The sequence below is a fragment of the Desmodus rotundus genome, chromosome 2, assembly GCF_022682495.2.
Source record: "Desmodus rotundus isolate HL8 chromosome 2, HLdesRot8A.1, whole genome shotgun sequence".
Taxonomy (NCBI): domain Eukaryota; kingdom Metazoa; phylum Chordata; class Mammalia; order Chiroptera; family Phyllostomidae; genus Desmodus; species Desmodus rotundus.
Window position 1 is genome coordinate 74,246,766 of NC_071388.1, and position 13,714 is coordinate 74,260,479.

At 38.3% G+C, this 13,714-nt stretch overlaps 1 protein-coding gene across 3 annotated transcripts in view; it reads left to right on the forward strand.

Moving 5' to 3' along the window:
- The window catches only part of NSUN3 (NOP2/Sun RNA methyltransferase 3), a 63,985-nt gene that overhangs the window by 10,714 nt on the left and 39,557 nt on the right, over positions 1–13,714 (forward strand). For all 3 annotated transcript variants that reach the window (XM_024558190.3, XM_045193566.2, XM_045193567.2), the window contains exon 3: positions 257–600. In XM_024558190.3, coding sequence (XP_024413958.2) covers positions 257–600 — 344 coding nt within the window. The remainder of the gene's footprint in view (positions 1–256; positions 601–13,714) is intronic.

The following is a 13,714-nucleotide window of genomic DNA, read 5'->3' on the forward strand; positions in this document are numbered from 1 at the left end:
TATCTTAATGGCCAACATTCATCTAAAAGAAAAACCCACAGTGAACAAAATATCAAAGACTTAAAGAAAGACAGGATCAAAAGTGCTGGGTTTAGTCATACTGGAACCTGAGGCAAGAGGAAAAGTCAGTAAGACCAATCTTGGCTATGAAAATCTCAGGTAAGTAAAGTGTAAAACTAGGGCCACATTTAATTGATAAGTAATATAAAATTGTATTAGTGTTTATAGTAATAGGACTTTGTTTTTGTATTTCTAGGGATGTACTGACATCTCCGTCATGCTGGCAACATGCTGTCCTTCTCAACCGATTCAATTACCCTTTTGAACTGGAAAAGGATTTACTCTTCAAGGGCTATCACACACTCTTCCGAAGATCTTTACCCTATTATCCTAAATCAGTGAAGTGTTACCTTAGCAGCATTCCTGACCGGATGCCTTCAGAAAGACACCAAATTGGAACCCTGAAAAAATACTATCTCCTCAATGCTGCCTCTCTTCTCCCAGTACTGGCTCTCGAATTAAGGGATGGAGAGAAGATTCTGGATCTGTGTGCTGCTCCTGGAGGCAAATCCGTAGCTCTGCTGCAGTGTGCTTATCCAGGTAGCGTGCTTTTCTTTCAGTGATCTACCACTTTTAAATGTCCATCTGTGTAAAGTACTTTTAAAGTATTCACTCCGTGGGGAGAAATGTAAGATTGAATTTGTATACTTTGAAAGCATGAAAATCAGGACAGTAGGAAGAAAATGGAAGTTTTAGCTGAGAAAGATCAGTGTGAATAACATTTTTTTCCAGCTACTTAATCCTAGCAGGTAATTGGGAACAAAACTATATTTGAATGAAAATCTAGCAGATAATATAAATCCTTACAAACCAATGAGAAATTTTTTTTAATTTTATTACTGTTATACTTATAAGTCTTATATTGATTTCCTTGTGCTACTATGAAGCAGAAACATATTTAAAATCATTTTTTTTGTATCATTGGTCCATAAGGTTCTAAGGCAGTTTTTTTATCCAATAGAAATATAATGGGAAATTTATATATAATTTAATACTTTTAAAAAATATTTTATTTATTTTTTAGAGAGGGGTAGGGAGGGAGACAAAGAGGGAGAGAATCGTTGTTGCCTCTGGCACGCACCCCAACTGCAATCCTGCAACCCAGGCATGTGCCCTGACTGGGAATCAAACCAGCGACCCTTAGATTCGCAGGCTGGCAGGCACTCAACCACTGAAACACACCAGCCAGGGCTAATTTAAAACTTTTGAGTAGTGGGGGGGGGGGGGGGCAAAAAAACAAAATAGCCCCCCCCCAAGCTAATAATCAAATTAAGAGATACAGATTAACAGGGAAAAATGTCCAGAGTTTATTAGAGATGGACATGCCAGTGGTTGTCATAAAATATGAGAGCCCAAAATGCATTGGGCTGTTGAAGTATATACAACAGGGGACCCAACAAAACCAGAATTTGTTTATAAAAAATTATGTATGTATTCTTACATGTTTAAAATTCAGTCATCTTCAAAGAACTCCATTTGATGCAGTTGAGATGTTTTTTTCCACTGCTCAAAACAGTTTTTAAACTTGTCTATTTTGATGCCTTTTAGTGCTTCTGCTGTTTTTTGTTTTGTGTCTTCCACTCTACATTGGCAAAATGTTTCCTTTTGAAGACTTTTTTCATCCAGGGAAACAACAAAAGTCACTCCAGGGAGATCAGATGACTAGGGAGGGTGGGACACTGGGGCGATGCCATTTTTGGTCAAAAACTGCTGAACACTCAGCATGGTGTGGGCAGGTGCACTTGTAAATCACCCCTCATGAAATGGGCAAAAGTGTTGACAGAGTCTTCAAAAAAATTCACTGAAGCCAAACGCAGCCTCTCACAACAACGCCAGCTAGAACACTATTACAGATGGGTTCATAGAACTCCCACCTAGTGGGGAAGCCTGTACTCCAGGGGCCTGCCCTCCAGAAAATAATTCCATTTTTTGAGGGGCCCCCTCTTGTATGTCATTGTGAACAAAGGGGAAAGGGGGGTCTGAGATTTCAAAAGAAATAAGCAGTTTACAGATAGTTAAGGAAGAGCAGAACACATTCTGCAGACAAATTCTTACTAGGCAACCCAGAATCAGTGGGACACAAGGAGTAATCTGGTTAACAGGCCCCTGCTTGGAGCCCTCCTACCGTACTTCACTCAAATTTGGCTAAGATGAATATGCAAAGATTTCTTATTTGAACCAGGCCTTTCCATCTGAATCTCAAGGGCAGGAAAGGAGGAAAGTCAGATACTTTTTCTGAATCTTAAAAGTCAACATCCCAAAAGTGAAATTAATTTTTATAATACATTATAATCCAGTACACCCCAAATTTCTTTTCAACATGTAATCAAAATAAAAAATTTAATGAGATATTTTGCATTCTCATTTTCTTACAGAGACTTCAAAATTAATGTGTATTTTACACTTATAAGCACATTTCATTTTGAACCAGCCACACTGTAAGTGCTCGTAGACACATGTGGCGAGTGGGTGTAGTACTGGACAATGCAGTTCTAAGAGTTAAAAATTCTTTTTTTTAGAACTGATATGAATTTTTTATTTTTGTTAAAAATATGTTTAATAGTTTACTTTTATTGTATTTTTCATTACCATTTATTCCCCTTATACCCTCCAACACCTCCACCCATGTCTCTCCCTCTTACAGTCACCACACTATTGTCCATGTCCCTGAGTTCTTTTTCTCTTTTGCTGGATTTCTTTACCCTCGTCAACACCCTTCCCCCAAGAGCTGTCAGTTTGCTCTCTACGAGTCTGTCTCTATTTTGCTTGTTAGTTCTTTTGAATTGTCATTACCATTATTATTGATACAAAAATGATGAAATGTAATGTACATTGCATAAATATTTGTTAAAAGTAATTAATTAACATTCATCATAATTATTTTCTTAATGAGGCCATGGGACTTTAAAAAAAAATTACTTCAGGTTTCCCTGGGTGAATCACTTGTAGCTAGATGAGACAGGGTTTATATCAATTTTGTCTGGTTTTTGTTTGATGATTTTGTTTTTATAAATGCAGGGGCTTTTGCTCACATAGATAAGAAATGGAAATAGTGGGAGTTGAGTGATATAATAGTTTCACTAGTTTTTTTAACTCCTGAGCTATAATCTTAAATCACACAGTTATCTTTCATCCAGCCTTATTTTAATTATCAACGAACTGAGCATTCTCTGGGTTCATTTTTTTGTTTGTTTTGTTGAAGGCAAAGGATTGGAGCAATCTCAATTACAAAAGTCTGAGTTTATTGCTTAGTTGTTAAAATCATTCACTTTCTCAGCCAAGGCACTAACGTGTTGAACTTTGGTGATTTGGAAGTTTCTATACCCTGGCACAATTTTCAGTAATAAAATACTGGATGGGTGGGAAGTTTGCTCCTCATATGTAGATTTGGTGAAGGACCATTGTGAATGGAAGTGTCCTGACTCAAGGCTTCTCCTCCTTTAGGAAGTTGATCTGAAAATTGATTGTTTTAAAAACTGTCCAAGCCCACACATCGTGTAGAAAGTTGTTTGTATCCCCAGGCCATGCATATCCCAGTTTGAAGACTGCTAACTTACATCTCCATTTGAGAGCATTCCTGTTGAAAAAGATTACAAAAATTTTTATGAGAACTGTGAATCCAGTTGTACTAGACATTGATACAAATATATCAGTTAACTGTGTATTTAGGAGAAAAATACACAGTTTCAGAATTGTGGTTAAATCTCTGATAGTGAGGCTTGCTGTATTTTATAAAGAAATAACAAAAGAGATTAGTTTTAAAGTTATTATTTTTAAAATTTGAGCTGAAGCTTTATGGAATCATGTGTCATAGGAGTACTTGTCTGTCACTCTGTGTTCCTTACAGCATTCTTATTTTCTCTCTTACATTAGTTTTGAAAGTAGAATTTTTAGTATTGCAAAAGATGGAAGAGAAATGTCAGCTTAGGACACCATTTTGAAGAGAGGGCATTTTAATCTTAAATTATCCTTATTTGTAAGCTATAAATATTTTACATGCTTATGGTAGGGTAGGTGATTTGAAGGTGATTAGGAACCCAAAGGCAAACTGATATATTCTAGGACTTTGAATTGGAGAAGAATCTTCCTGTCCTTACATCAAGGGCAATGAACTACAGGCAGTGTTCCAAGTGAAGAAGCTTTTCATCTAAGTAGGACTAATGATAATGGTTTGCTAAGAAGTCCAGATGTCTTCATGCTGATGCTCAAATCCCATATTAGGTTAGCTACAGTGCTTGAATTTGGAATGCAGAAGCAATGCTAATCAAAGCATTTATAAGCACAACTTAAAATGATGGCTTTACTTAATGGGCATTTACACACACATTCCTCTAGATTAGTACTGGCCTTTTTTCTGGGCCAAGAGGCTCACAGCTTTGAATAATTAAAAAGCTTATGTTTTAGGTTGGTTTAAAAAATTATTCTATTTCTCTCTTGGTCTACCTGCTCCTGTTATCAGTGGAAGTGGGGTTCTCTCTGTGTCTAAAGGAAAAGAATTTACTGACACCTGCATGGAAGGATGTGGCTCTGTGGTATGATTTATTGAAGATGCACAATTAAGGGAATTTCCCTCCTGACTTCCCAGTGTCCTATATTTCTCTGTCTTACCATGGAAAAAGTCCAAACTTGTCTTTAGCAATGCCAAAACAAAAGCCAATGTCCAGAGTTTTTGCTTTATATTAAAGCTTAGTCCTTTGGAGACTTAAGGCAGCTGCTAAGAATTCTCAGTCCCCATCCAGGTAGCTTAGCTTGTTTCAGCCTGCTCTGGTGGCAAAGTCCACATGGCTGCTGGCCATGAACCTGGCAAGGCCACATGACGGTGGAGAGAGAACATGGGAATGCACAGGGCCAGTGCATTACCAAGTGGGAGAGAAAGAGCAAGATAGCTTCTTTGTTCCCTTGGGATATTAGCTTGGGCTTGGGACAGACCAGTTTCCTTTTCAGAATGACCAGTCAATTTCCCAGGCTTTCACGGGCTTGGGATGGGTTTATACCCCCTAGTTAGACTGACAGGCCTCGATGGTCCAGCACTTCTCCCTGCATCCCCCCAACAATCTGGTACAGAAGTGGGGAAAGGAGAAGTGTTAATCAACTTGTTGGAGCAATGCTGTAATCCCCTGGGAAGCTATAGTTTCCTGGCTGAGTGAGCAGGCTCATGTCCCCCAGTTTATTAACCTCAGTGTCTAGTTTCTGTTGCTCCCTTTCTCAATATCCAGCTAAACACCAATTGTAACACTCCCACGGCAATGGACTATCCATTGTTTTTTGTTTATTTTTCGTCAAAAGAGCCTTACAGATGTCCTGGTCTTGACAGAAAAGAAGCAAACAGTTCAGATTCTAAATAGGAAAACATCAATACACTAAGAATGACCTAGTTTGGCCGAGTGGCTTGATCAGTTCTCTTGCTATGGCTCTCCAGGCATGAAATTCATTTTATTATTTGAGAGATCTTTTTGGCATCAAGTTGGTCTTTGGTGGCAGAGAATATTAGAAAGACCCCTTTCTTTACTGAATTAGTCTTGCCTTCCTTCCAGCTTCCTTCACACCCTGTAGGTACTATTTATCCCCTCTTCCTCCCTTGCTAACTCCTTTCCATTCTTCCCTGAATTAGGTGTATCTTCTTTGTGATAATAATAAAAATAAAGATAATGACCATTTTGGAACACGTATTGGCACACAGTATGTGCCAAGGACTGTATTGACCACATTGCATAAATCTGTGTTTTTCAAACATTTTCTTTAGTCTCTGCTTCCAGCATCTTACTTTGAATCTCCTTGTAAATATCTTTCTGAGGACCTAGGATGCTGAGGAACACAGTGTGACCATCACTGGTGTGTATGATCTTACTGAACTGTGCAGCCCATTATTTGGGCATCATTATCTCCATTTTAAAAATGAAACAGACAAAAAGAAGTTAACTAAAATGGCCTAGGTAAATGACAGAGCTTGGATCTGAACTCAAGTTTTCGCTCATATATTAGCTCTTGCCTCTGCTCAACAGTCTCCAACTGTTACTCAACTGCTGAGTTGTCCAGCATCCTCCATTAGACAGCGTTTTGAGGCTTACCTTTCTGTCAGTAGCAGCTAGCACTATGCCCGGTCCATAACAGGTGCTTAATAAACCAGAATCTTAACATGTTCATACTCTCAAGAGTATTTTAATCTATTTTCTACCACTGTTTAACACATTCATTATTACCATTTTGGGTTTTTTGTATGAATTTATTACACTGTTTCCAGGTAGCTCAAAGAATCTTACAGCCTTTACAGCACTTTTACTATGTGGACAGTATCATTATTCCAATTTTTACATTGGGAAGGACGACATATAAAACAATCGTATTGTGAGGTATCTTCGTACTGCTTTCCACAGTGGCTGTACCAGTCTGCATTCCTACCAACAGTGCACAAGGATTCCTTTTTCTCCACATCCTCACCAACATTTGTTTGTTGATTTTGTTTTATTTTTTGATGATAGCTATTCTGACAGGTGTGAGGTGATACCTTATTATGGTTTTAATTTGCATTTCTCTGAAGATTTGTGACATTGAGCATCTTTTCATATGTCTATTGGCCATCTGTATGTCTTCTTTGGAGAAGTGTCTATTCAGATCCTTTGCCCATTTTTAGTTTTTATTTTATTTAAAAGCTTATATTTATTTATTAATTTTTAGAGAGAGGGGAAGGGAGGGAGAAAAAGAGGGAGAGAAACATCAGTGTGCGAGAGATACCTTGATCGGTTGCCTCTGGTATGTCCATCCCCAACTGGGAACCTGGCCCGCAACCCAGGCATGTGCCCTGATAGGGTGTCCAACCAGTAACCTTTAGGTTCAGAGGCCGTCACTCATTCTACTGAGCCACACCGGCCAGAGTTCCTTTGCCCATTTTTTAATTGGTTTGTTTGTTTTGGTGTTGAGTTATATGAGTTCTTTATAAATGTTGAATATTAAACTCTTATCAGATGTATCATTGGAGAATATGGTTTCCCGTTCAGTGGGTTGACTTTTCATTTTATTGATGGTTTCCTTTGCTGTGCAAAAGCTTTTTAGTTTGATATGGTCCTGTTTGTTTATTTTTCCTTTTGTTTCCCTTTCCTGAGTAGGTACATCAGAAAAAACATTACTATGAGAAATACCCAAGATTTTACTGCCTATGTTTTCTTCTAGGAGTGTTATGCTTTCAAGTCTAATATTTAAGTCTTTAATCTATTTTGAGTTTAGTCTTATGCATGGTTTAAGAAGGTGGTCTAGTTTTATTTTTTATTCATGTCTGTCCAATTTTCCCAACACCATTTATTGAACAGACTGTCCTTACCCCATTGTATGTTCTTGCCTCCTTTGTTAATAATTAACTGGTGATAAAGGCATGAGTTTATTTCTGCGCACTCTAGTCTGTTCCATTTTCCATATGTCTGCTTTTAAATTAAAAATGGAACTGCCTTATGGCTCAGTGATTCTACTTCTAGGAATATATTTGAAGAAACCCAAATGTGAAAGAAATACACAACCCTATGTTCATTGCAGCCTTATTTTCAATAGCCAAGATTTGGAAGCAGCCAAGTGCCCATTAGTAGATAAGTAGATAAAAAAGCTATGCTACATTTACGCAATGGAATACTAGTTGGCCATTAAAAAGAAGGAAATCTTACCCTTTGCCACAGCATGTATGGACCTGGAGAATATTATGCTAAGTGAAATAAGCCAGTCAAAGAAAAACAAATACCATATAATTTCATTTATATGGGGAATCTAATGAACAAAATAAACTAACAAACAAAACAGGAACTGGCCCGTAGATACACAGAACAGACTGATAGCTGTCGTGGGGAGGGAGTATGGGTGCTGGCTGAAAAAAGAAGGGATTAAGCAAAAATAAAAATAAAAACCTCATAGACAACAGTATGGTTGTTATCAGAGGAAAGGAGGAATGGGGGAGGTAGGAGAGGGTAAAGGGGGAATAAATGGTGATGGATGGAGACTTGACTTAGGACAGTGAACACACAATACAATAAACAGATGGTGTATTGTAGGATTATACCCTTGAAACCTATATAATTTTATTAACCAATGTCACCGCAATAAATTTAATTAAAAAATCTTGTTATAGCCAATGGATCTAGGGAATAATTAGCATAACTGAAAATAAACAGAATTTTTTTTTCTAAGTTAGGTGTACTAAAATAAATTAATGAAACTGACACGGATCCTGGCCCGCAGGATCTGTTGTGGTTGCAGTATACACATGCACACAGACTACAGAAATCCTGTGGAGGAAAAGGGGCTGCATGGCCGCTCTCCAGGTTTGAGAGAGGGCCCCTGACCCCCGCCTGGACGGGCTTTTATTGTTTTTCTGGGCACATTACATCGAGGGCCATCCTCATTTACAACGCGCAGGTTCACCACAGATGATTACTTTTTAAGGAGGACGAAGGACAGGACACTGCTAATTACTTCAAGAGAAGGATGTTACAGCTCAAGGGGGAAGTTGCTCACACTCCCTACTTGGGTGGTTTAGCACAGACTTTAGGAAGATGAAGATACTCAGTAAACATTTGCTGCCTCAATTCAAGGTGAGAATTTAGCGAGATCAAGTCTCATAGCAGTCTAGGTACAATGCAGGCCTGATTTCCCACTGGAGAACCTATCCACGGAGTGGGTCCTGCCCGCCAACCTCACTCCCCACTGGCTTTTCCGAGTAGAGGCTGAGCCACATTTCCCGCGCTTGGAACGGTTCCCCACAGAAACTTATAGTTTCAGGTCCTTATCATGTATACAAACTGCCATGTGCTGGCTGACATGTACTGATGTGAGGTCTTAATGACTCAGGAATTTGTTAAATTCACCCACTTTATTCCTTAGATGAAAAAATACCAACATTTCATTTGTTTTTGACAATTTAAGCTTGAAAATCATTCTATGTCAGGGTAGTAAATCTTCGTTTCTACATGAAACTTGGGTTGTAATGCCTTATAGTGCATGTTTTAAAAGTTTAACCAACCTAATACTATTTCAAATAAAATTCTCTAAGCAAAACAACAATTTGTTATAAAGTTACATTTCACCTGGAAGCTATTTTAAAACACTGAATTGAGAATCTTTACTAAAGCTAAAATTTAATGAAAAGATGCCTGATTTTCAGTTGTAGTAGTTTAAGTATTTTTATTATATTTACGTAGTTTTATTATTATGGCATTTTTCAAATCAACTCCGCTACATTTAGTGGGCACATACTATATGTAAGGCATTGGATGGTAGATAATAGAGCTGTGAGGGATATCGAAATGACTGAGACGTCTGTTTCATTAGGTATGACAGACTCAGTCCCATAACCACCCCTCTTGCTGAAAACCACCAATAAATGTAGGGTATAATATTAAAGAGAGACAAATTTTTTTAAATGTTTTAATCATCTCCAAATACTCAGTGGGCAAAATCTAAGAGATAGTGGGGACCTAGAAGGTACATTGATCATTGAATTTGGCTTTTGACTTGACCATTTGCTTAACCTGAAAAAGTTGCATGTTGATTTTTTTATTACTTCATTAAATGCAGGAGTAGAAGACTATGCCAGAGCCTGTCCAAGTAGAGCATATAAAATTAAGTTAAACAAAAGTGCCTTCCCTCCATGTAAGGTAAACTAGGAAGAAATTGTCCTCTCCAAGGACTGAAAGGAAAACTGTCACCTTTGGTGATGGGGAACACTAGAAATACTCTCTGAAATTTTGTAACCACAACTAAGCCAATGTGCAGCATTATAGTGAAGTTGCAGAACACTGAAAATAAAAAGACCTTAATTGCAGCCAGAGAGGACATTTTATCTTCAAAGGAACAACACACTAAGAGTTGATAGTTGAGAACGATGGAAACCAGCATTTAGAGGAATGATATTGTCAGTGGGTTAAGAAAAGATGACTACAAATCCTGAAATATAGTCACCCTAATATCTGGGAAAAGCAAAAGTGAAATTTTTCTTTTACACAAAGAGAGAGCATGCAAGAGTTTGCCACCAACAATTCTGAAGGATGTGCTTTAGGAAGAAGGATGCTCTATCTCAGTTGGAAGATAGAAGATACCAAAAAGTGAAGAGCAAATAAGGTGGGGAGTAATAGGGGAAAATCTAACAGGCATTGACTATAGAAGCCAATGATACTAGCGTTTTGTGTAGTTAAAAAATGTAAGCCCAAGTAAAACCCACATATACGAGGTCTGTCCAGAAGGTATCCAGACCTGTAATTTGAAAAATAGACATTTATTGAAGAAGATACAATATACAAAAAACATTGTACATAGGACCATGATGGCTCAGTTCCCTTCACGGTAGGCGCCTTGGGAACTTACACAGTTCTCCCAGTCCCCATCAGCTACTCCCATGTACTTTCCTGAATCTCATCAATGGTCTGAAATCTATTCCCTTTCAAAGGTGATTTTACTTTTGGGAAAAGCCAGAAGTATCAGGGTACCAAATCTGGGCTATAGGGGATGATTTGATGTTTCACCCAAAAATTCTACATGAGATGCAATACATGAGCGGGTCCGTTGTTGTGATGGAGCTGCCAATCACCATTTGCCCAGAGCTGCAGTCTTCTGAATCATCCAGTTTCCACAGAGGAATGTACAAGCTTAACTCAAAATTTGGTGCAGATTTATTGCTGTCCTCACTCAGTCATTTTGAATGCAACGGCCACACAGTACATATGCTCACTCAGTGGCGTCTGCCACACCCCCACTGACTAGTTCCAGTGAAGTCATCATTGTTCACACATGCACATTCCAGTCCACTCTCCTTGGCTGCCAGGTTACATCGATGTCGCCGAAACCATTCTCATTTATATTAACAACAGCTGGACTTCTTCTTGACAGACCTTGTATAATAACAATAGTATCTTATTTGGGAATTATTATAAGATACTTGTGTCCTTTAGGAAAATGGTGAAGATTGACTTAATTTAGATTTTGTTCTTTACATATCCATTAAAATCTTAGAGTTAAATCCGTTAAAATCTTTAGAGTTACTACTAAAAAAATAAGAATAGAATGTAAAATATTTAAACCAAAAAAGGGAGAAATGGAATTGAAGATAATTAAGACATGCTTTCTTCCCCACCCTTTGAGGCCCTCAGTATCTGGTAGGCAGTGGTAGAGAAAAGGAGAAACTTCAGAGGGCCCTCTTGGCCCCAGTTTATGAACCACACAGATTTGTATAGCCTCACATTTCTTCCCACCCTTCATGTCAAAACAAGCTGATTTGGATTGTCTTCAGACTGGAGAAACACTACCTGCAGGTGTCTGCTGCTCTGGTACCACTGCCATGAATTGAGGAGCTGCTAATGGGTGCCAGCTGATAAGCAGAGATTACCAGCCTGAGTGCTTGCTATCCTTCACCTTGGGGATGCTCTGGCTTCCCTAGCATTTGCCCGGAAGGTCCTGGTAACACAAACCCAGAATGTGTGGGAGTTACCAACACTTGGAAGGGACCATTAACCAATGAAAGGCAGGAGAGGGGAAGAAACCAGCAGATTGTTCTTTCTTGCTACTCCACTAAACCTCTCAGTTTCTCCCAAGGCTCAGTAATTTCAAACTATAGACCTATCTTGAGAGACTAAGCAGAGCTTGATTAAAAACTCTCTTACATTAGTGCTCCCTCCTCGAATGATTTACTTCGTCTTTTTTTCTTTCACTCATGCTTCCCTGAGATTGCACCCTTTTGATAACATAAAGATTTGTCTTAGAGTGTGTTCTAGTGATGCCAGGCTGAGATAAGAACTTTTAGACACCTGTCCATAAGCTACATTAGTGAATCCTCCAAAAACTATCCAAAATAAACATGTAAACTAAATAATAAAAATTTTCCTACCTGTGCAAATGCAGCTTTAAGTTTATTTTCTGCTTCTTCCTCCCTTTCAAACAAAATTGATGCCATCTCGTGAGCTCTTGCCATATAGAAATTTGGAGCCCCAATAGCAGAAAAGCAGCACATCTTTCACTGAGAGAAAGTGAACACCTCTCATCTGAGATAAAATGTAAGTCTGTAGTAGAGGTACAAAATAGGTTTGAGAACTGGACTACTTAGTCAAGTTTGATGGAGCACAGAGTATGTTGGTGAAATAGTGAGAGGTTCACATTGAAAGGTTGTCTTAAGGTTTCAACATTACAGACCTGGAATTAAAGGCTAGGTGTTTGAATTTTATTTAGTGGATGATGGGAAGTCAATTGAAAGTTTTTAACAGTGGAGTGACAATCAGAAGAAAACACATGTATAGATATATAGAGATGTACACACACACACACACACACTTGTACATACATATATGTATTTGAGCAAAGTGTTTACAAAAGTTTTCCCCTCTACATTAGAATTTTACCTTCAGTTCTCTTGCTTTGTTTCCCTGGTAACTGGAGAGAGGTTATCACTATGTTACCAGGCAATACTGCTAATGATAACAATGATGATAAAAATGATCCTAATTGGTAAAATGCATGTGCACTGGGAGAAAGAATAAATAAACCACAGAGGGGTTTGCTGTACTTTGGACTCTTATGAGTGCAGTGATTCTTGTAATTGAGCTTGTCCCTTGTGGGGACCCCGGGAGCTATGTCTGTGGAGTTGTTAGAAGAGGTGTTGGCACCTATGGGATGTGAGGCTGTTAAGCCAGGACAGCTCCTTCACCTAACTAATGTGAATCTCATCTTCTTGAACCTGAATTACCATTTGTGTGAACCATCGGAAGGCCTTCCATGAAAGAGGAATGTCTCACCCTCCCCTCTTGGTAGGCCGTGGGTCCTTTCCAGTGTAGGCTGATGACAGTTGTGGTCTGCTTGAATGTTTAGTTCAATCAAATAAAAATCTATTAGTGAAAAGACCACCTTAAATAAGACCCAAAAGCTAGAAATTATAATGGCAATGTAACTGACTACTAAAAAACTGTGAAACTCACCCTTTGCAACAGCATGGATGGAACTGGAGAGCATTATGTTAAGTGAAATAAGCCAGACGGTGAGGGACAAATACCATGTGATCTCACCTTTAACTGGAACATAATAAATAGAAAAAAAAAAAAAGGAAACAAAATATAACCAGAGACATTGAAGTTAAGAACAATCTAACAATGGACAGGGGACAGTTAGGAGAGGGGATTACAGGAACTACTATAAAGGACACATGGACAAAATCAAGCGGGAGGGTGGAGGTGGGGGAGGGAGGGGGGTTTGACTGGGGTGGGGTGGAGGGATGGGGAGAAAAGGCACACACTGTAATTGAATAACAATAAAAAATTAAAAAAAAAACAAACTGTGAAACTCGTATATGAAAAAAGATATTCCAAATAACTTCAGAAGACAATTTAGGAAACATTTACAATCAGATGGCAGACAACTGATTAATATCCATAACATATGTCTTACTTGTTAATAAGAAAAATACAGAGTGCAATAAAAAAAGGGCAAAAGATAACAACAGGCACTTGATAGAAAAGCAAAACCAAATGGTGACTAGGCAAATGAACAGATGTTCAGTTGTTGAGATCAAGGATTATAATACAACATCACATTCTATATCAGCCTGATAATAACACTTTGGGGAGTTTGGTGGAAGAACATGGTAGTATTTACTAAAACTAATAATTTCCCTATGCAAACCTATCCATTCCTCTGGTAC